Raw genomic sequence first — 21,282 nt, forward strand, 5'->3', positions numbered from 1 at the left:
ATTGTGTGAGTATTTTACAGTAAACTTGTACTTAACCAATGCTCACTAGCTGACACTACAGGCCTTAAATCTAGAACTTTTTCACTTCTCTTTCTTCCGCTTTACATCAAACCCTTTATGGATTGATATGCAACACAGAAATCCTTCTGCATTATCTTCTTGTTGATATACTGTATCTTAACCATTACAATTGTTATTTCTGTTATCCTCAACTGACTTTTACGCCTGAGCCAGCAAAGAGAAAGTGCCAGGTAGCAACCTTACACTTACACAGTGAAAATAATCTCTTTCTTTATTACATTATCTACTGGATCATTAAACACAATGGCAATGTGAGCAAATGGAAATGAGTCTTGGGTCCTATCAAAGGCCACTTGCTATTTTAATAGCTTAACTTTAATAGGTAGATTATTAAAAATGTTTCACAAAGATTTATGAAAACATTGCCATCTTTTCTGACCTCTCTTGTGAATCAACCATGGAACTTGACAAAAACAGCCACATTAAAGAGTATCAATAAAATTGGAGTAGCAAGTATAGCAGCATAGAATCAATTATTCTTTCATATCCTAATATTCATGCAAACATGTCCTGACACTTTTACAAGAATCTGAGTAGAGCCACAAGAGCTCCATTTACAGCTTCAGCAGCATCTTCTCCTCAGTCGTTTAGTAAATGTCTCATTACTGAAAATATCTCATTTAATATAACTGCAGTTTAAGCATATCAGCAGTTAGTCGTGGTTGTCACTTCTACTCAACTTGCAAATCTCCAAAACCAGAACCTGTCAGACATGATCTATTTCATTCTGTTTGAACTCAAGGTTTATAATATACTGTATAATACAGTTCTTCTTTTAGGCTTTAAAGGTTTCTCAAATAATACTATTTCTATAATTAGCCACTGAAGTTGCATACTTAAATATGATGCAAAATACCAATTGTTATAAGAACAAAAGAAGTTAGTTAAAATGTAAATATAAACTATCAGATTACTTTTGTAGCATATGCAGCTTGCTACTTACAGATTTGGCTTCACATGGGCTGATAAATGATAAAATCCATATTTAGGAGACACCTATTTAATTTGAACCATCCGTACTACAAATACTGAAAAATTCCATTTCAAATGTTACAATGGTTGGACACCTTTAATTTAGGTTCCATCAAAAGACAACACTACGTTTAATTAATTAAACAACTTTTACTGTTTTCATAGTTTAGCCTTTAAAGCAAAACATACTGATTGTATCCACCTATTTTCCCTTCTGACAAAAGAGTTACAGAAGAATAATCATACTACATTTAAAAAATGTATTACTCAGTCTGATTTTGAAGAAATCAGCATATTTCTCATGCAAGACTAAGTTGTCACAATGAAGCATGCTGTTAGGATATTTTGTATACAGGAACTTAATCCTGCAAGGTATTGGAATTAAAGGATGCTCAGCATTTTTCAGAATCATGTTTTTTCTTTTGCAAATATTATGAAACTAGACAGATAACATGTCAATTTGACATGTTATACTTCTAACTAGTAGGTATTGGTTCAAAACTTAAACACTACTGATGAAACAATAAACCCCAATTAAGTGACGGACTAATTCTTCTGGCTCGCTCTCTCTGCAATATAAAAAACACTGCCTAAGGCTCTGCCCAGAGCTTTGTCAGTAAAATTATATTTTAAATGTCCAATTCACCCCCTTATTCCAAACTCTGGCATCTTTAGCAGAGTAATTCCAGTAATGCCACACTATATAGCAATGGTGCAATGAAGGTCAGCAAGCTCCTTTCCACTTGTAATTTAATGCAGCATTCTCACCTTTCAGATTTCAGTTCTACATCTGGTTTATGTTTCTACATCAACTAATCACAGATGAACAATTCTACCTACCATGAAAAGAGGGTATATTTCCTTAAAACTAAATAAATAATAATAATAATAATTATTATTATTATTATTCAATCTTCTATAGGACAGTGATACTGCATACAAAGTTAAAAAAAAAATTCCCAGAAAAGTCTACTGATGACTAATACAGAAGTCTGTCATTTGTCCCAAGAAGCCCCAGATTTAAATCTTTTGAAATGTTATTTTCTATAGGTACTGTGCCCCCTGCCTTCAAACTGTTCCATAACAGCCAAACCTTTACAGAGCATTCATTCATCAAGCACATGGATAGCACAGAATACACAGTCTCATGAGTGAAACTCAGGAAAGGACAAAGGGAAGGTTAAATGTTTTACAAGTCCATGTTGTTCAGCAAAATGAATTACAAGCAGAACACAATAATGAACTCCATAATGAATCAGAAAGGTCAATAGCAGAAAAGTACAAACAATACATATTATCCATTACCAAATGAAGGTAACTAAGGAACTTTTGTATGGCAAGTGAGGTAGTTTCTAACTAAAGAAGCTAAGTACTGTGATGGTTTCTAAAACAACATATAACAGGCAGGGCACATCTATGCTACTTCAGATGAAGAATATGCCCAGAAAGACTGTGGCATCTCAATTCTTAAGAGATACTAAAACTCTACTAGACAAATCAACCTGATCTACTTGGGCCTTGCTCTGAATGGAGCATTGGATGAGATGACCTCCAGAAGTCCCTTCCAACTCAAACTGTTTTATGGTTCTGTAAACTTTACATTGAACTATAAAAGTATAATCATCAATGCATTAAGCTTCTGAGGAAACCTTGGAACATCAGAAAATTCCAAACTCAAGTTTTCTGATTACACAGAACATCAAGTAAGGAACTTACAGGAAACAACTCCTACTGGCAGTGCTATCTTGAAGCCTCAGCACTCTCTGTCATGAAAGTATATATCTAGAGGTATGTACAATCATTATGATATTTACTTCTAGCAAAAAACTTACCACAAATTGTCACAATTTGAAAGGAGATAAAAATAGTTTTTAGCTTTATTTCTTTTTTTCAGTAAAGACTGTAGATTTAAACAGTGTCACTTCACAAAAGCCTACTCTTTCTTGTGAGTGGTCTCGGTATTTTGAGTGGTCTCGGTATTTTTACTTGTATGCTTTCTAGTATAAAGATTATACGCAGGAAAAAATTGTTTGGGGAACACATTTGAAAGTCAATCATCCAAAAGCTAAGTGCGCCCTTGTGCTTATGCATTATGATTCTATTTACTTTATAAACCTACTTTTGCAGAATCAAAGTATTTTTTCCCCCAGAAGTAACCTATCCCTTACTATAATCCTGGTGATCTTGTTCAAGTCCAATCCTCATTTCTCTCCCTGTCAATCAATTCAAACCCTGTCTCCTGCACAGCCAGTCTCACTGATGCACCCTGCAACATTTAATTCAATGCCTCTCTCCTCTCTGCTAGTTTTACCAAGTCCTTTACCCTTTCTCAATGGAAATCACTTTCTTCAACTTCTTGCTTCAGCCTATTTACCCAGTTATCCCTGCCACTCCTAGTCAAATTTGTACTCCTCCAACCTCCTTCATCCTCACCTCATTCTTCTCATTGCTTCCCAATCTGAGGCTTATTGCCTGAGGTTCATTACCTGGTCTTGTGTCCCTCACCTCTCATTAGATTCCCCACTTTGCAGTCTTGACCACATTGGCTCCAACCTCTGGTGCTCCCAAGATATTTTGGAATTATATGTAATGGATACATTGCAAAATCAAATCAGCCTTATTTTAAATGGACTTAAAGTAAACTCTACGTGAGAATAAAGTTAGAAATCTAGCAGTTAATTTGCAGTAATAAAGTATTTGAGTACTTAAAAAGAAAGCAAAAGAAGACAGATACAGGAAACAATCCCCAGAGAGATAGTACAGAAAAACATTGCTACTGAAAGAACAAAAAACCTTCTATTATGCTTCTGCTAAGCGTGGCTATAAAATCCAAGAAACAAGCATGTGCCAAGTAAGTAATCCCAATACATTTCCCAACACATATAAACAACTTCAAATTTGTCACTGTCTTCATTAAAGCTGTAACTACTGATATAATCTGCAGTGTACATCAGCCTCACCAACCAATCAACACTGAAACTGAGATTTCATGCGTTGCTTTTTCAGGGATTTTTTTAACAAGGAGCCTGAAACACAGCCTTACAAATATTCCTCAGCTACACTGAGGTATTTAATGTAAACCAAATTTAGCTGACAAAGTCCCTGACCCTCATATTTTCATACATGTCTTAATCCCCCTTCATACGCTGTGGAGATGAACAGAATAAATTGTGTTTAGCAGTTTTAAGTTTGGACAGTAGAAGTTAAGAACACTTTGGCTTTGCCTTTCAGGTGCTAAAACAAACAAAAACAAACAGAGGCAATGGAAGCATAGTTATGTTGCCCACAGACAGAGGGATGATAATAGATGTATTTTCTTACTTTATTCCCTTTCACAAAAGGAACATTTGTTCCTGTAAAGGTGTAAAATACAAAAAATGTCCCTCCCCAATATTACATTATTTTAAATAATACCATGTACTTGCAAGGATCCCATTTTAAGTTTCTCCGCATATCCCTGCTGGGCACACACTTCTGTGGCAAGCATTTGTTGCTTTTTAATGACTCATTACCATGCACCATGTCTTTCACCTGCACTGGCTAAATTTCTTACACAGTACAGCTTTATAAACAGATAGAAAAGAGATCCAAGTTTGTTGAAATGACATGCTTCAATTGCCAAATACCCAGCTGTGTGCTGGGACATCAAAGAAAACTTCCAATGAGCAGTTCACTGTGTCTGTGAAATGAACTGTAATGCTGACTCGTTAGAAATGTAATCAGTAAAATGAACAAAGAAACTAAACATTAGCATAAAAAGCCCTCACTCACCTGCACCAGAGCCTCCTTCATAGCAGTCCAGTTTGAGACCCTCCATGCACATTCCAGTACTAGATACGGATTTATATGACCTTTTGACTGGCCATATTCTGTCAAAGGTTCCCACTGGTTCAACTCTTTCGAGCAACTACGAAAATCAAAAGCATTGTCAATTTGGTTACCAAAAAACAAAATTTCAATAAAAGTGACTATAAATGTTGTGAATCAGAATATTATCTGCATATTTGTTTGTCTATTGAACAGCTTTGCAAGCATTGTAAAAGTTTTATTCAGATGGGAAATTTTTTTTTTTTTTAATTTATTACCAGTTACAATACAGAAATCTGTGAACAGGGAAGAGCTGCACTTTGTGTCTCCCAGAACAACTATTATGAATAGGAAAAACAAATTTTAGCTCCAGTCTATTTCCACCAATAGCAAATTACATTTTTACAACACTTCAGGCATATCGCTTCTGAGGGTCTGCTAAGGGAGTAAAAAATATTTTTATTCCTTTAAGTTTCCCCTGTATCTGAGCTAAGTCCTGAGCTAAGTTTATTCTCGCAACTAATGCTTTAAACCAGCAGGGTATTTTGCTTCTATTGCAGGGTAAAAATGCTTGTTCTACAACAGCTTTAAAGTCTTACCGAATCCAATGGTCTTCCCAGAGCTGATACTCAGGAAAGATCGAAGGGGAAGCATTGTTCCGTTCGTGCTCTTTTTTAGCCTTTTCCATTGCTTTTTCATAAGTTTCTTGTGCCTAAATAAAATTCAAATAATTTTATTTTTCCATCTGCCATATACACATTAACTCAACATTCTTTTCTTTTAAAAAAAAGTGATAAGAAAACTTTTTTTTTTTAAACTTATAATTTATAAAAGTGAAGTGTGTTAACTCATTCCTGAACATAGTCATTATTTGGCAGCTTTACAAATGTCATGAAAAACTGATGGATGTGCTCAAAAATTTCACCTTATCTAGGTATTACACAGCCTTGAACTACTACTTTAGCCAGTAGAGAAGCTGTGGCATTTTCTAATTTAGAAGACTGAAGTTGTTTATTAATATTCAGATTATTTTCTTGCTGACCAGAATATTCATCCTGACAGTAGAACTACTCAAATCATTTCTAATATCAAGAGTGTACCTGTTCAAAAAAGCCATGTTGTTCATAGGCAATAGCTGTTGCTGTCTCCGGGAATTTACAGCGTTTCTGCCATAGTCCAGCCCACATATCCTCTTCTTGTAACAAAGAGTAGAGCTCAGCAAGGGAATCCAGTATTTCCTACAATGTTAAGCACACATATTTCTCCACAGTCAAGCTGTCATTATAAAGCATAGTAGATAGCAAAACCACACATTCTGCACTGAGGCAAATTGAGAAAGACATGGAAATAGAGAATTGTTTACATAAACTCTTTTTAAAACTCTAGAAGGCAAGCAATTAGTAATAACCAAGTACTGAGAACAACAACACTGCATTACACGACAACAAAAACCCCTGTGGCTTGTACATTGATTCTTGCTTGTCTTCTCTAATATATCAGATCAAATCATAGAAAACAAAATTGTTTAACAAGCCAACAACTCAGTCTTTCATGTAAAAAGAATCTGTAACATTTAGCTTCCTCAGCTGATCACAAACATGCCAAGGTAGATCATAACTACCTGACAGATTACTAAACACAACAGCACCTGTTTACAGGGAACTCAATTTTGTTTAGCTAATGATTCTTTAAGGTAATATACCAACAGACTGGATGAGGGAAAGCATACTCCCTTTGAGGGAGTCAGAGACAATATAGACTTCTACTCAAGATTTAAAATTAGGGGCAGAAATGGTTTCATCTAGTTTTACAGTGCTGCAGAGAATTAGTGTCAAAAGCAGATGGAAAAGAGGGAGAGAAAAAAATGAAAATATCAATGACACATGAAAGAAAAGCATGAGAAGTAGGTAAGACACAAAGTAATGTTGCAAGTGGCTGTATTCACAAACACACAAGGACAGAAATTTCTTCACTGAATTTAAAAAAAAAAAAAATTCGACACTACTTTAACAAGCTTCTAAACACAAAGATTTAGAAGCGATTGTCTCCCTGTACTCGGCACTAGTGAGGCCGCACCTCGAATACTGTGTTCAGTTTTGGGCCCCTCACTACAAGAAAGACGTTGAGGTGCTGGAGTGTGTCCAGAGAAGGGCAACGAGGCTGGTGAGGGGTCTGGAGAACAAGTCTTATGAGGAGCGGCTGAGGGAACTGGGGTTGTTTAGCCTGGAGAAAAGGAGGCTGAGGGGAGACCTCATCGCTCTCTACAACTACCTGCAAGGAGGTTGTAGCGAGGTGGGTGTTGGTCTCTTCTCCCAAGTAACAAGCGATAGGACGAGAGGAAATGGCCTCAAGTTGCACCAGGGGAGGTTTAGTTTGCATATTAGGAAAACTTTCTTCACCGAAAGGGTTGTCAAGCACTGGAAAAGGCTGCCCAGGGAAGTGGTGGAGTCACCATCCCTGGAGGTATTTAAAAGATGTGTAGACATGGTGCTTAGGGACATGGTTTAGTGGTGGACTTGGCAGTGTTAGGTCAACAGTTGGACTCAATGATCTTAAGGGCCTTTTCCAACCTAAATGATTCTATGATACTATTGTACTACACTTGTCACTGTGTTTTTCTCTTCACATTTCATAAGGTATTTCAATTAATATAACACTACCTGTTGAGGAGGAGTTATGCTTTCCTGCTCATAAAATTCCGTTGTCTGTTTAGGCTTAATTTGTAGACTCAGACCTTTTTCAAAGGCTTGATGTTCCAGCATCAGTGTAGAACGAAACCAGAGATTGTGAGTTTTACCCAAGTATTTCAGGACACAAGGTCTGATGGGAATGGGAGGAACACACTGTGACATTGCTTCCACAAAACAATTCAGTGCACTCGGCTGGCAATCTCGCTGTACTTGGTGGCTACCACTGCACAAGAAAGGGCTTATTTCACCTGCTAGAGCCTAGAAGAAAAAAAATAAAGCATAGTTATCTGTTCATTCAGATTCTTCAGTTAGAGAATTTCGATTAAAAGTCTTGTTAATACAGAGAACAATCATTCGATAAGTGTATTTCTCTTTGTAAATTGAAGGGCCCTATTTATTTCAAAAGATGTACTGATAAGGTATACAGCATTCACTAGTCACAAAGAATGGCAAACTTCTCAAAGCAAGGGAACAAGTCATTTATCACATAAATACATTTTCCTGAAACACCAGTCATTTACAAAGAGGAATTTGTAAGTGAGGAGAGAGAGATTCTCACATGTTGTTGTCTGTCAGACAAGATTTTCCAAAGTCGTGAAAAAAGCTGTATCCAGGTCTTCTCTGCTAATGGTGTAGAAATATGACATAACTGAACAAAGGCACTCAGCAACGCTCCAGTCTAGGAAAAAAAAAAAAAGAAAAAGAGATCTATATAAATGGGAAAAATACAATTAATACTACAGTAAAACAGTTCACAGTTATACAGTTGTTTAAGCAGTAATGCAAATGCCTTTTCCAACCAACATATCAAAAATATGTTTCCTTTAGCAATAAAGACTACTGTAACAAGAATTTAATCCTATTTTCATGTTGATTTAGACTCCGATTCATTACTGTAACCATTTAGAAAAAAAGAAGGAAAAAGGAAAGAAGTTGATGACTTTGGTAACAGGAATGATTAAGTTAATTGGACAGAGCTGTTACTACTGTGAGAATTATTTCAACATAGCTTTCTTCTAAAATTATCTTCTTAGAAATTATTTAAACATAAGATGCCAATACACTTTTTTGATCCTATACCCTGTCTTTGCCATCGCTATTTTCTTAACTGAACAGGTAAAATACACTTACAGGTGGAGGAGGATGAAATTTAACTTTGTAGGAAAGGGATACAGTAACAACTAGCTATTAAGTGAAGGCTTAAGAATTTTTTACCCTATGCAAATAAGAAATTACATCAGATTATAAGAGATGTCTACAGAAAAAAAATTAGCAAAAAATCAGAAGTGTGAAAGAAGAAAAAAAAAAAGAAAAAAATGCATGTCAGGTCAGTTTGAAGATTTCAGTATTAAAATGATTTGTCAGGAAACCAATGACCTGTACCAACCTTCACTTCTCGAAGAGAGTCAAGAAATTTGTCATGCCGGTTGGTCAACATGTGCAGCTGATTGCCAATGTCCTTCTCAGAAAGCTCCTTAGTTTTAGGTGTACTCGTCTGATCTCCCGGAGCCAATTCAATGTCTATTTCAACATCCTATACAGAAGTAAACAACTCAAAAACATGCACATATTTTCTAAGTACTTTTGCTTTTTTTCCAAACAAATACAAAAAAACCTTCCAATCGACTTATTTCAGGTCTCACTATTTATTTCTGCTAGTTCTTCAGGTTCAGATATAGAATTGCTATAGTGCTATAGTAAAGAAAAGGCTAAATGAATGAATGCAAGTTCTGAGAAACCCATGCATGGTTAAACTACAACGTATTAAACACCAGATATATGGAACAATCTGTGCACATCATCTGCAAGACATACGCTCTAAACTTATTTGATGAGACACTAGGAAGAGCTATATTCCATCAAAAAGATGTATTTTTCCACAGCATTTTCTGTAAGTTACCTCTTCTTTGGATTCACTGTTTTCCCTTTCACGAGGCTCTTGTTTGACGTGGGTTACCATAGCGAATGCTGCTCTATCATGACTGTCAGCCAGGTTGATAACATTGGTGATAGAGGGCAGCATAGCACCCTGACAGCTTGTCCCAATTGTAGTATTTCTCTCACACACTGCCAACAGGAGCTAAGACATTAAAAAGCAAGGAGAGTTTTTAAATATACGTTTCGTGTCATATTTCAAGGAAAACATCGCTATGGTCTAATATTTATCAATATGATAAAAGTTGCAATAATATGTTTAAGACCTATTTATCACCTTTATTCAATAAATACACTAATACATTTTCATCTTAATCTGATCACATTTTGTCACCACTTTGAAGTTCATGACTATACTTTCAAGATTGTTTTTCAAGCCCCTCCTGAAAATTGCTGAAGAAATAGGAATCTTCTATGCCTAAATTCTGTATTTTGTACTTTTTAACACGTACATTTAGTACCCTCAATTAGCTAATGTATACAGACTCTCCCCATTACAAGGAAAGTCCTCCCAAAAAGGATGGGGGGGGGAACACAAAGCTGTTTTTTATCTCTCTGGAAGGAGTTCTAATACTTTTAAGAGTACAAAGTTATCCTCACAGTCACTTTAAACTCATGTTTTAATATGCAAATTAAAAAAAAAAAAAAAAGGGAAAGGTTTGGTCCCATCTTGTTTTAAATAAAACAACCAAAAATGCAATCTCATTTCAATGCAATCCCACCTAACAGTTGTCATACCACCAGAGCAGACACTCCAGCCTTAACGGTTTTCTTGAAATCATCTACTATAACAATTATTGTATTTTTTATAATCACCGTCATTTATAAGAGATAGATTTTCTTAAGAAGTATTAACCTGGTCATTAAGCTTTTTGCAGAGAGAATAGATTTTTAAGGTTGATATTAAAGCAACTTTCCAAGCATCAGCATCTCATGGTTTAGCCACTGTATTTATTTTTAAGCACCACTGGAAGTATCTGAGGCAGCAGACTTGATATTTTTAGCTTTGATACAGATAATAGATACTACAAGACACACATTGCATAATGCTTTTACACACAGCCAAGAAAAATGGGAAATAAAGCATATTTCTCAAATTAAAATTGTATTTCTGATACAAATAATTTCCCTACCTCGATGCACTGTTTTATCCAAAAGTGATTTCCCATTGCTTCCCAGTTTTGAGAACAGGTCACATAAAGTAGGCGTTCATAAACACGACGTTTCATAGAATTGTCAAAGACTTCAAAAAATTTGGCTCGTATGAGTGGCTGGGCACAACGCAAACCCGAAAGAAATGCTGGCTCAAGCTTAGCAGTAAGTTCACTACCAGAAAGATTCTCATCCCTAAAATGAATAAAGATTAAATGACAGAGACATTAGAAAGAGAAGCCTTCTAGGTTTTGTATATAAAATACTAAAAATCAAAAGACGTGACATTCTGTAGAAGCCCGCATGGTGTGGCATGCATCCAGGTGCAGCATTTTTAAAGAAACAGCAAAGAAAACATTGCTGCTTGTTAGAAAACTGCCCCAGAACTACCATAAAAAACTCTTTCAGGATAAAATTGTATCATACTTGTGAAACAATTTCAACCACATCTGTATCTTGTTTGAAACGCCAAATGATATTCATTGATAAATCTTCTGATCACCATGTCCACACCAGGGCTTTGCACCGTTAACCAAAAAACAGAACAGCAGCAAACAGTAACTCAAAATAATGTGAATCATCAGCACAAAATTAAATACCTGGTATTTTTTGATAAGGTAAGTATTTTAATTCTTTCATCATGTTACAAAACGTGCCAGTTTAGCTAGCAAAGTAACTCTCCTGAAAGTATAATTTACAAAAATTTCCAAGAAAAAAAAAATCTTTATACCCTACAGATGTGAAAAGACAGACAGATTTCAGCTGTCACCACAGTGTTCAGAGTACAACCAGCTATGAGGATGCCCTGGCATCTTGGGAAAGGAAGAGGTTGGGGCAGTGGAGATATTTTAGCAGAGCCAAAAAGAAAATCCTTTCTAGGGAACTTCTATTTTCAAATTGTCTTCCATAAATACATATTGTGGTCTCAGTGAAATTGATTGATTTTGCATTTTGGGAGGGGGGGTGGGGGGGCGGGAATCGTTTAATTCAGACCTAAAAAGACTGATGGCATGTTATAAAGGTCATATATGGTACAAATTATGAACCAATAAGCTGCAATAAATGATTAATTGCTATAATTACCTATAGACATAGTTAACAAGGTCTAAGAACTGGGCATTTAATTCAAGGTCTTCTGGAAAACGCTTTTCAATGTAAGTCATCATTTTCACTAGTAAAATGGACTTCTCCCGGAGAGTAGGTGTCTGTGTTAAAAGAAGACATGATTAATTTTGTCAATTCATCTTAAAACATGCAGAGAACTGGCACATTCAAAGTACACCTCAGCCATCTTTTATATCACTCTTTCACTTCTGAAGTACTGAAAAAATAGCTTGGTAGAAGTCATAGTTCTTAAAAAGAAAAATAACTCAAGCATTTATCCTTCTAATATATGCTAGAGAATCTTAAAATCATGACTAAAAACAGGTTTAAGTTGTTCAACGATTACAAAAATCTAACGTATATTTTAAAAAGTGTAGGTGCTTTTATACAGCACTAGATTGTCAAGTACTCAACTTCAACAGAAAATATGGCAAATTGAGGAGGCCACAAAACGTTACAGGAATAACACGATTTAAACCAGCATTAGTAATCCTCCTTCTGAAGAATCTCTCTATCCAAGTCAATGTGAAGTGTATTTTAAAACATTTACTTTAAAACAAGTTCTCAGCAAAAGAGCATTTGAGATCAAACACCTAATATAAGCCTATAAAACGCTAAGCATCGTTAACTCCAGCTACTTTCACAGGGGATGCAAAATACTCCAAACCTCATCAAGGGCATCTAAGCATATATAACAGATCCTTACAAACCTCACTGTCAAAAACTGATGAATTATAACAGTGGCTTATAGTTATTTAGTGTTTGAGAGCAATAACGATTTTATCTTCTCAATTTACCTGATTAGCTGCCATTGGGGAGTTGTTTTTCACCCACTCTTCCACTATTTTGACCACTGCACGAAGAATTTTGGCATCAGTAGATTTTTCAATGAGAGATGTTAGAATAGCTTGTATAAAATTTTTCCTCATTTCCATGCTCATCACAGCCAGGCGAGTTTTCACAAGATCCAGGCTTAGCATTACCAGTTCACTTGTACCTGCTATGGATGCAAAAAAAGGATTAGAATTGTGTATACACTTATATAACGCCTAGTAAAGAAGTTTTCAAGGTAAGCTACTGTAATTTTAAAAATAGCAACAACAGTATCTGTTACCTGGAAATATATCCCTAGAAATAATGTTTTCATTATTACTACTTCCCATTCCTAAACAACTGAGACAGACTCCTTCCAAAAAAAACCAAATCCATTCAAAATCCTAAAGGCAAGCCTGCGTGGTTTCATTTCAGTAAATGAAAGGTATTACAGAACCCCAGTACTGAAAAACTGCAGTTAAACTTGTGAAAGAAATAGTATATGATGCAGGACACTTAGTCTGTTCCGTTAATTTCCTGACTTGCTTGTCTGCCAAGTTTAATAATTTTCCAATTGTTTCTCAGTGTCAATAAAATTTGCAAGGTTCTCATTTACCTAATTAAAGTATGGGCTGGGAATCTAACAGCAGCAATTCTTTCAAAGTATATTCTTCAATAACTTATTCATTAATAAATTACAGTGCTCTTTACTAGCACTGAATTTTCTTCTACAAGAAGAAAACACTCCCCTCGACACTATAAACTCTTGAAGAATTTCAGTATTTCTATATATGCTGTAGCTCAACAAATATTCACTAACTATTCACCGAAATGTTTGAGTTAACACTGAAATTCATATATTAACCAGGTAACAGGAACTCAAAGTGCATTTTTATCCTTCAATACTTCAGTAATATTTCTCACTAATGCTGAAGTATTTTTCAACATGTAATAACACACACAAAACTCTACAAAATCATTTGAATCCCTTTAGGATGAACAGATTTTAATACTTTACAACACTTCTAATCATTAACATCCTTAGACTACATTATGTAATACCTGTATTTGCTTCTGCTGTTCCTGCTGTAGCCTGTGGGTTTAAGTGTTCCCTGACCATCTTCTGCAGAGATCGCATAAAAACTGAAATCAATCTGTCAATATAGCTGGGATTGTTACTGCACGCAGACTTCAGAATCATTAAAGTACCTACAGATAAAAACAATACTTAAGGAAGTAAAACTTTTATTGAGCATGACCTAAGTAAGATAGAGGTTTTCAATGTGGATGTTCTCATTCTATGAGAGAACACAGGAAGATGTTCTAGCTGTATTTTGTCCTGCCATGAAAGCAGCATGGGACTACCCAGGTTACAAACACTAGAAATCTGGATAGATTTGAAGAAAAGTTTCAGTCTCAACTTTAGTCTAAGACTGAAAAGTTATTTTTGCATTAATGAAAATATTTGAAAGTTCTGTATGTAAGCGTGTGATGGAGGGCAAGGGGGAGAAAGGGAGGACAGAAAGAAAGGGATTGAGAGCAGATACTTCTCGAAGTCCTTAAAAAAAAAAAAAAAAAATATAGTTAACCAGGCAAAATGAAACTACTCCTAATGTTGCACATTTGTTTTATAGCAAAAAGTAGAAAACCTACATGAATATGCCTGGGTTTAGTAATTAAAAATAAAATTTAAAAAAATTACATCTTGCTTTTCTAATCTAGAAACTTTTTATAAAGTTTCATAAATCAGTTACTGTAGATTGAAAAAGTTAACACTATTGAAACAGGTAATTTCGGCACAGTTGATGAATGCACAATGCCTACAAGATCACAGTCCCTTCAAATTACACAGTTGTTAACAATGCCTATCCTAATTTATATGTATATGAATAAGCTTATTCATATACATGCAAACTGATCAGTTTTAGCAATATCTATGCTTTAAAATACTTGACTCTCTAAAAAAAAGTATACACATCCTGTCAAACTATACCCTCTAAAAATCCTACAGCTACCTCTTTCCTTACTGCAACTTCATAATTCAAGAAAAGCCTTCAACAATATTTATAGAAGCGTGCTTTGTTAACTGAATGGTTGCTTCAAAAGTTTTTATTTCTTTTCCTGCTCAGATGTGTGCAAAATTTGACACACAAAACTCAGCCTCTTAAACACAGAATTAATAAGATATGCACCACCTGACAGTTAGATTGTAGTGCTGCTTTTAAGTGAGCTCTGGACACAGTGTGAGAAATATCTTTCTTGGTTAGTTGTAAAGCACATCCTGACATCTGACAAATAGGCAATTCCCAAAGTGAAATTACAACTATCTACAAGGATCACAGAGTAGAATAGTGAAGGACATTTGCCATTTAAATCAGCAAGTTTTCGAAATTGTGCAATTTCAGGTCTGTATTACCAACACAACCAGTTCTGGGCCAAACTGTATTATTCCAATATATCTTTGTAATTGTAATATGTAGCTGAGCTCTCTACCGGTTAAGTAAGTACAAACAACAAGAAAAGAAGAACATTTCAGCTCTTCAGAACGGTATATGCTACAAAATCAGATTTGCTCACTCAAGAAAAAAAAAACAGCATTTTTGTAATTTCTTACTTACTGAGAATTCAAGGTCTATAAATACATAAATCTTCCTACACTATTTAAATCAGCTGATAAATGAGGCTTTAAAAACAATTGAAAAAGAAAATATAAGGCAATAACATGTAAGAGTGTTTACACAGATTCCTTGAAATATTCTACTGTATCTCAGAGTAGTACCCGCAGGATTTTGGTTTTTCCACATAACAAGTTTCCAGTAACTTTTACTTTGTATTTTGGTTAATCTGAAAGCTGCATCTTTTTCCTATGCACTTTGAATACAGAAGGCTTCCATCTAGCACAGCTATAGCTCCCCACTTCCAATAATTGCTCCCAAGTCAGCTACCAGGAGAAGACAGAATGCAACAAATCCCCCCAGTCCCTTTCTTCACAGATGACAGACATCCCAAGCTCATCTCTCAAGTTAGCTCCAAAGCTTCCCACAGCTTCCTCTGCATGATATCAGATTTCAATTTCCTTACAGAAAATAAAAGCTCGTGACAAAGATCATACTCATTAACGGGCACTCTACATATGTCTACTAGAGATGTGGGAAGCTTACCGAAGAGCTGAGAAGGGTTTGCATTAGTTGCCTTTTCATAATTAGTAAGTCCTTCATAAATAACCTTTCCAACTGCAGCATAAAGGCACTCCAGCTCTTCATACTTTGAAGCTACACTTGAGGTACCTGCAGAGTTTAGAGAGTTGTGTTTACTTTTGGTAACATTAGCCACAGAACAAGCAAGGAACAGTTACACTGTGAACATATAGTCATCTATACCATTATCGGAACTTTATCTTGCTAATAAATCAAGGTAACACATGCAGATCCCTCATTTATATAAACCTCTTTATTATACTACCAATGCGTCTTCTGTAATACTGTACCACTACTTCTAAATAACTCATTTTGATGAGAAGTCTTAATTACTCATTTTTTAAATTTTTTTAAGAAAAGATTATCTAAATTAGTTTATATTAAGACATGGCATATTACCTATTGTCTTTCTTTTTTCCACTCTATCTCCCTTCCTTGTTTTAGCAAAACAACAAAGCTTAACAACTAAAAAATTGCACTTGTGAAGCTGAAAAATTATAATTGCAAAAATACATTAAGTTTATAGCATGTATTTCTTGAACCAAAGTTATGACAGCCACAGGTTATTAAGTTTTTATGTCAATGGATAATGATGTATTCCACGATTACTTATTTCAGCTTTTCTTTTTTTAAACGGAGGTTGAAAGTGCAAGCTAAAATGGACCATTAAATGCAGGAATCATAAAACAGAATATTAGCACATTCCAAAGAGTGTCTTCACTCTTCCCTTATTCACTTAAGTTATGCAGCAATAAAGGACAAAAGGAGGAAGAAAATACCACATACTTGGTTCTGTAGGGAAAATACCCATCAAGCGAGAAAGCAAACTGTGGACTGCTCTCAAAACCTTGGTGTTTCCACAAGTCATACAAGCTGCTACGCCTCGTTGCAGGGGTTTGAAGCTGCTAAGGACAGCAGGGGGCTGCAGTACAGTTAACAGGAAACTTAAGACCTCTAAGCCAGTGCAAATGTTGGCAAAGTTGGCCTGATTGGGTTGTTCCTAAAGAGAACACATACAAAAATGCAGTGAGTGGGGGAAATCACACAAGTATTACACAGATTAGTAAGTCCAGATCAAGTCTGTTGAAAACATGTAATAAAGTTGAGGTTTCTACACTAGTGATGTTTCAATGTCAATCTTTTGGATAAGTCATGCAATATAAAACTGTAAAATACAAGGCGCTATAAAATCTTTAACCATAAAAGTGTTACTGAAGCATTTACAGTATGTTCCTTCTGATGTTTTTTGTGGTCCTCAGTTTTGAAAGTTGCCCGCAACCTTGCTGATTAGAAATGCTTTTGACAGAGGATAATGTTTTATCTTTTTGTCAACATCTTTCAGAGGCAGGCCTTCAGTGAAGAGCTAAAACAGCATTTTACGATGTTATAGCTTAAAGGTTAGAAAAGGGGATATGTGGAACTGAAGAACAAAAAAAGGAAATAAAATATTCCTAGACGTGTCTTTGTAAACCTACAAAATGATCATTAAGATAGTAAATTAGTCCGTTTGCTGCAGAAGCTTTATTCTTTTTTCTGAATCTCCTGAATAACTGATGCCACATAGCACAAAATAAAGATATAAAATTCCTGTTCCAGAGGACTTGTATCCTTGTATGACGTAAACATCAACCACATCCACCTTCTTCAGGCCTGAGGGGTGGTACGGTTCGTTTGTTTTGAGGTGGGGCGAGGAGAAGTAGAGTGGGCTAGGTTTTGATTTTGGTTCGCTCTTAGATGCAGTGCACTTTGTCCACCTTCCTCAAATTCATGAAAGATGATAAACTGAAAGACTTAACTGAAAGGCAGAAGAAAAAGATAGCAGTTCACGTTCTGGAAGCATATGAACTCTCTGAATTGCACTCTCTAAAGTTATTTTTACACCTCCACCATCTTCCCCTCTGTTCCAGAAAAGGAGGGCAACGATGGTCTGTACATAACATGCAGCTCCTCTTCAGCAGCCAGCACGTAGACACTCACAACTTCCTCTGTCTTCAGGGCAGAGGAATCACTTAAAGTCATGATTTTCCTGAAGTCATACTGCTGTTACTGCACAGCCGCCATCACTTGGCACTTAAATACCTTTGCAATTGTGTAAGTGAGGTGTAAGTGAGGAAGATGAGTAGGAGGTAATCCTTGTGCAACAATGGTTGGAATTGACTGCAGTTCTTCCTGTTGTAGGCTATCAAATGCCATCAACAGGAAAAAAAAAAAAAAAGTGAATTTTAATGGCAATTTTCACTCAGGTTGCACACTACTTGGGAAAAGATGAGTAAAGCAACAAATATTAGCTCCCTGGAGCACTATCAATGCTTGTAAACTCAAAACAAATGGAGCCACATCAAAAACTCCTCCAACAGAAGGAGAGAAAGATGAAAGCTGATACTTGCCCTTTCAAGGATTATCTCCATAAAGACAAGAGCATTATGAAAGTATAGCACATTTAGATCAACATTCAGAAAAAATGGGCCACAGCGAATTTTCATGTAATCTTAAACATTTTAAAGTTTCCAAAAGTAGGATATATTACTCTTTTCTTCAAAGAAACAGAAAAGTGACATCAAGAGAGCTCCTAAAAATTTAACACAGTAAGAGTTGCTAGTCTGTTAGATAGTACGATACAAATACAATAGGTGTAGAAAAAAATTATATGGCAAAAACCATACAAATAGCATACAGATGATAGATAAAATACGTTGTATCATCAAATACAGGAAGCTAGCCTTTCAGTGAACTCCATGTTACCATAACGTAGTCAGAAAACTAGAAACCAATAAAATCAATTTGTAAAGCTTCTACTAACAAAAAAAAAAAAAAACGCAAAACACACCAACAAATAGGCAATCCAAACAAGCAAACTACAACCTATTTCAAAATCAAAAGTCATACAGGAAGTTACTCCACCTGCTCCTAAGTCTATTTTAATATTTGTAAGTACTGCAGCTATACAAATTATAACCACTGATGCAATTCACATACTTAACAATTTATGTATTTCACTACAAAGAAGAAAATATTAAGACTGTAAAAATCAGTATCCAGATATCATTAGTATTCAATCAAATATGTGCTAGGGAAACCTAAAGACCTACAGGACTAGAATGTTACCTACCACAGTCATTAGCAGCTTATCAAACCACTGCAACTTCAGTTCTGATTTTGGCCACATGTCTGGTCGTAAAGCTGTTTTCAGAAGGTTGACACAGCGGCGAGACAGCAATTCCCCAGGAGATCCAGCAGTGTTTGAGTTGTCATTTACCTAGCAATTAATCAGAGTTAACAAAATTACACACTTTTGTAACCAACTCATTAATTTATTATGCATTCCAAGCAAGCATATAATTTCTTATTTATGAAATGGATGAGCTTAAGTAGTTTTATCAGTACAGTCACGGAGTATTTAACTGCATAAAAAGCCGACAACTAATAGTAAACATCAGAACTGGCGTCTAAACTGCTAGCTAATTACCCCAAATCACCCATCAAAGGTATATTAAAAAAAGTTTAATCCCATACATTACTACTACAACTCTGAACATGCTCAAAGATGGTTAATCTTTTCTGTTTGCAAGGCATCAAACATACGTAGCTCTTTACTCAGTTCATCTTTATACTTCAAGAGCACGTCTGTTCTGTGCAATGGACTGTGGTGTATAAAATCCCGTTACTTACCAGCTGACTCTGCTGCAGAAGCAGAAGCCATAAAGTTTGTCAGCTTTGAGCTACACCCAGCTAATTTTCCCCACTCTAGAAAAGTTAATTCTTAAAAATTTGGTGAAAAGCTTTAGTTCTACATGCTGCATGAAAAGAAGTAATTCCACGTATTTGATCTTGAAAATACAGTTACAATCGTTATCCTTAGATACATAATTGACATAGTCTTTCCCTATTAAACTCTCTAAATATTCTTCATTGTTTGAGTAAAATATTCTTGCCATTTAATCTAGGCAATAGAACAAGCACACTTTGCAGCATCAGGCAAATATATAAATGAATTAAGAAAAAACACTATAGGAACTTTTTGAAGTCTTTGCTTGGCTCCAGCCAAATTCTACTAGTCACGTTTATTTCAATCATGTCACTCCTGATATAGTACTCGCTTGAAAAGAGAAAGTAAAGAAGAAACAAAATCCTAGAAGTGATCAACAGCACAGTAAAATGGAGACTTTCAATTTCAAAATCTGGATTGCAACCGTTCACATTTAAAGTTTTAATTTCGAAGTGCATGCTCCCTGCATCAAGCTATAAACTTACCATGCCAACAGTAAGAAGCTAAAACATACCTCTCATGTATAATATCCATCATTTGTGAAATGAAAAACATGCAGAAACTAGTTATCAAATTCAATTTCTTTCCTCCTTAAAATAAAAACATTTTACTGTTTGTACAATTTTGCATTAAAGTTTCTAACCTTTCAGCAAAAGAAAGTATACAAACACTAGAATAATCCAAGCATAAGAGGACTCTTATGAAAAGAGGGATTTACGGTTTTGGCTACTAATGCCACATTGGTATTTGCATATCAGAATAAACATACTACCTGGCAAGCAATTCTAATCAAGAAATTCACGACTGTATCTGTATGCTGCTTGTCAATCGGCTTGGAAAGAAGTGCATCAGCTCCTGGCAAGGACTGGCTACGTCCAAATACCTGCACATATACAAAACAAAAACCATAAGCAACGTTGAAGAAGGAAAACAACAAGCAGAACAGATTTAAAATATTTTCTAAAAGTATAACCTTCAAATCAGGGAGTTTTGAGTTATTTTGTAAAAACAAGTAAACTAAATTGCAGGTTATAATTTCAGAGTCTCTGAACAAAATCTGAATTTTTCTTACGGCACTTATAGCTCCTGTAGCTGTCCTGAAACGTTTTACTTCTTGGCCAGAATCAACAGACAATCCTCTTTTAACAGCAGATGAGGCAGAACTTGCTCCTTCTCCACTCGTACTTGAATCCATATCTGAATCTGGCTGAAATATCAGCAATGTGCATGTTAAAAAAGCATTTAACTGTGTAACAGTTCAATCTTTACCAGTTTATTTAGCCTTCCTACCTGCTGGTCTTTAATTCTTTGCAACTCCCATTTAATAACTACTTCAGCAAGATCCACAGCTAATTTTCTTTGCTCTATCGTAACACTGGGAGTGAAGCCCAGTCTCTGCATGGCACTAACCATATGCTGAACCAAGTGATGTCTCACTGGATAATAAACCTGAAAAGATGGTTTCACAGTCACGTTAGCCATTAACCAATAAAATTCTACACAACAACTACAGAGCCAAAATAAAGCAAAATGGTAAAACAGTCTTTAATCCCAAAGTTTGCTAAATCTATACCACATTCAAATTTTGCAATCCAGAAAAGTAACTGGTGCTTTGAAAATAAAATTTTGGCTACAATTTTCAATAGTGACTATTGATTTTATGAACCCAGATGAAGATGTTCTTTTGAAGATTTTTCTCAAGGACCAATCATTCCAATTTTTGCCAATCCTTTTAGAGAGCTACAACTCACATTTGAACACACTC

General features: G+C 35.5%; 1 protein-coding gene across 6 annotated transcripts in view; it reads right to left on the bottom strand.

Annotated features, from left to right (window-relative positions):
• Positions 1-21,282, bottom strand: part of TRRAP (transformation/transcription domain associated protein) — a 102,564-nt gene that overhangs the window by 35,498 nt on the left and 45,784 nt on the right. For all 6 annotated transcript variants that reach the window (XM_076351540.1, XM_076351539.1, XM_076351535.1 and 3 more), the window contains 17 exons: positions 20,808-20,966; positions 20,590-20,724; positions 20,290-20,400; positions 18,861-19,007; positions 16,538-16,751; positions 15,716-15,841; positions 13,617-13,763; positions 12,539-12,741; positions 11,721-11,842; positions 10,619-10,832; positions 9,451-9,630; positions 8,938-9,084; positions 8,110-8,229; positions 7,521-7,808; positions 5,961-6,098; positions 5,460-5,572; positions 4,825-4,960 (listed from right to left, as the gene is read on the bottom strand). In XM_076351540.1, the coding sequence (XP_076207655.1) occupies positions 4,825-4,960; positions 5,460-5,572; positions 5,961-6,098; positions 7,521-7,808; positions 8,110-8,229; positions 8,938-9,084; positions 9,451-9,630; positions 10,619-10,832; positions 11,721-11,842; positions 12,539-12,741; positions 13,617-13,763; positions 15,716-15,841; positions 16,538-16,751; positions 18,861-19,007; positions 20,290-20,400; positions 20,590-20,724; positions 20,808-20,966 (2,700 nt within the window). The remainder of the gene's footprint in view (positions 1-4,824; positions 4,961-5,459; positions 5,573-5,960; positions 6,099-7,520; positions 7,809-8,109; positions 8,230-8,937; positions 9,085-9,450; positions 9,631-10,618; positions 10,833-11,720; positions 11,843-12,538; positions 12,742-13,616; positions 13,764-15,715; positions 15,842-16,537; positions 16,752-18,860; positions 19,008-20,289; positions 20,401-20,589; positions 20,725-20,807; positions 20,967-21,282) is intronic.

Source organism: Aptenodytes patagonicus, chromosome 13, assembly GCF_965638725.1.
Source record: "Aptenodytes patagonicus chromosome 13, bAptPat1.pri.cur, whole genome shotgun sequence".
NCBI classification, from domain to species: domain Eukaryota; kingdom Metazoa; phylum Chordata; class Aves; order Sphenisciformes; family Spheniscidae; genus Aptenodytes; species Aptenodytes patagonicus.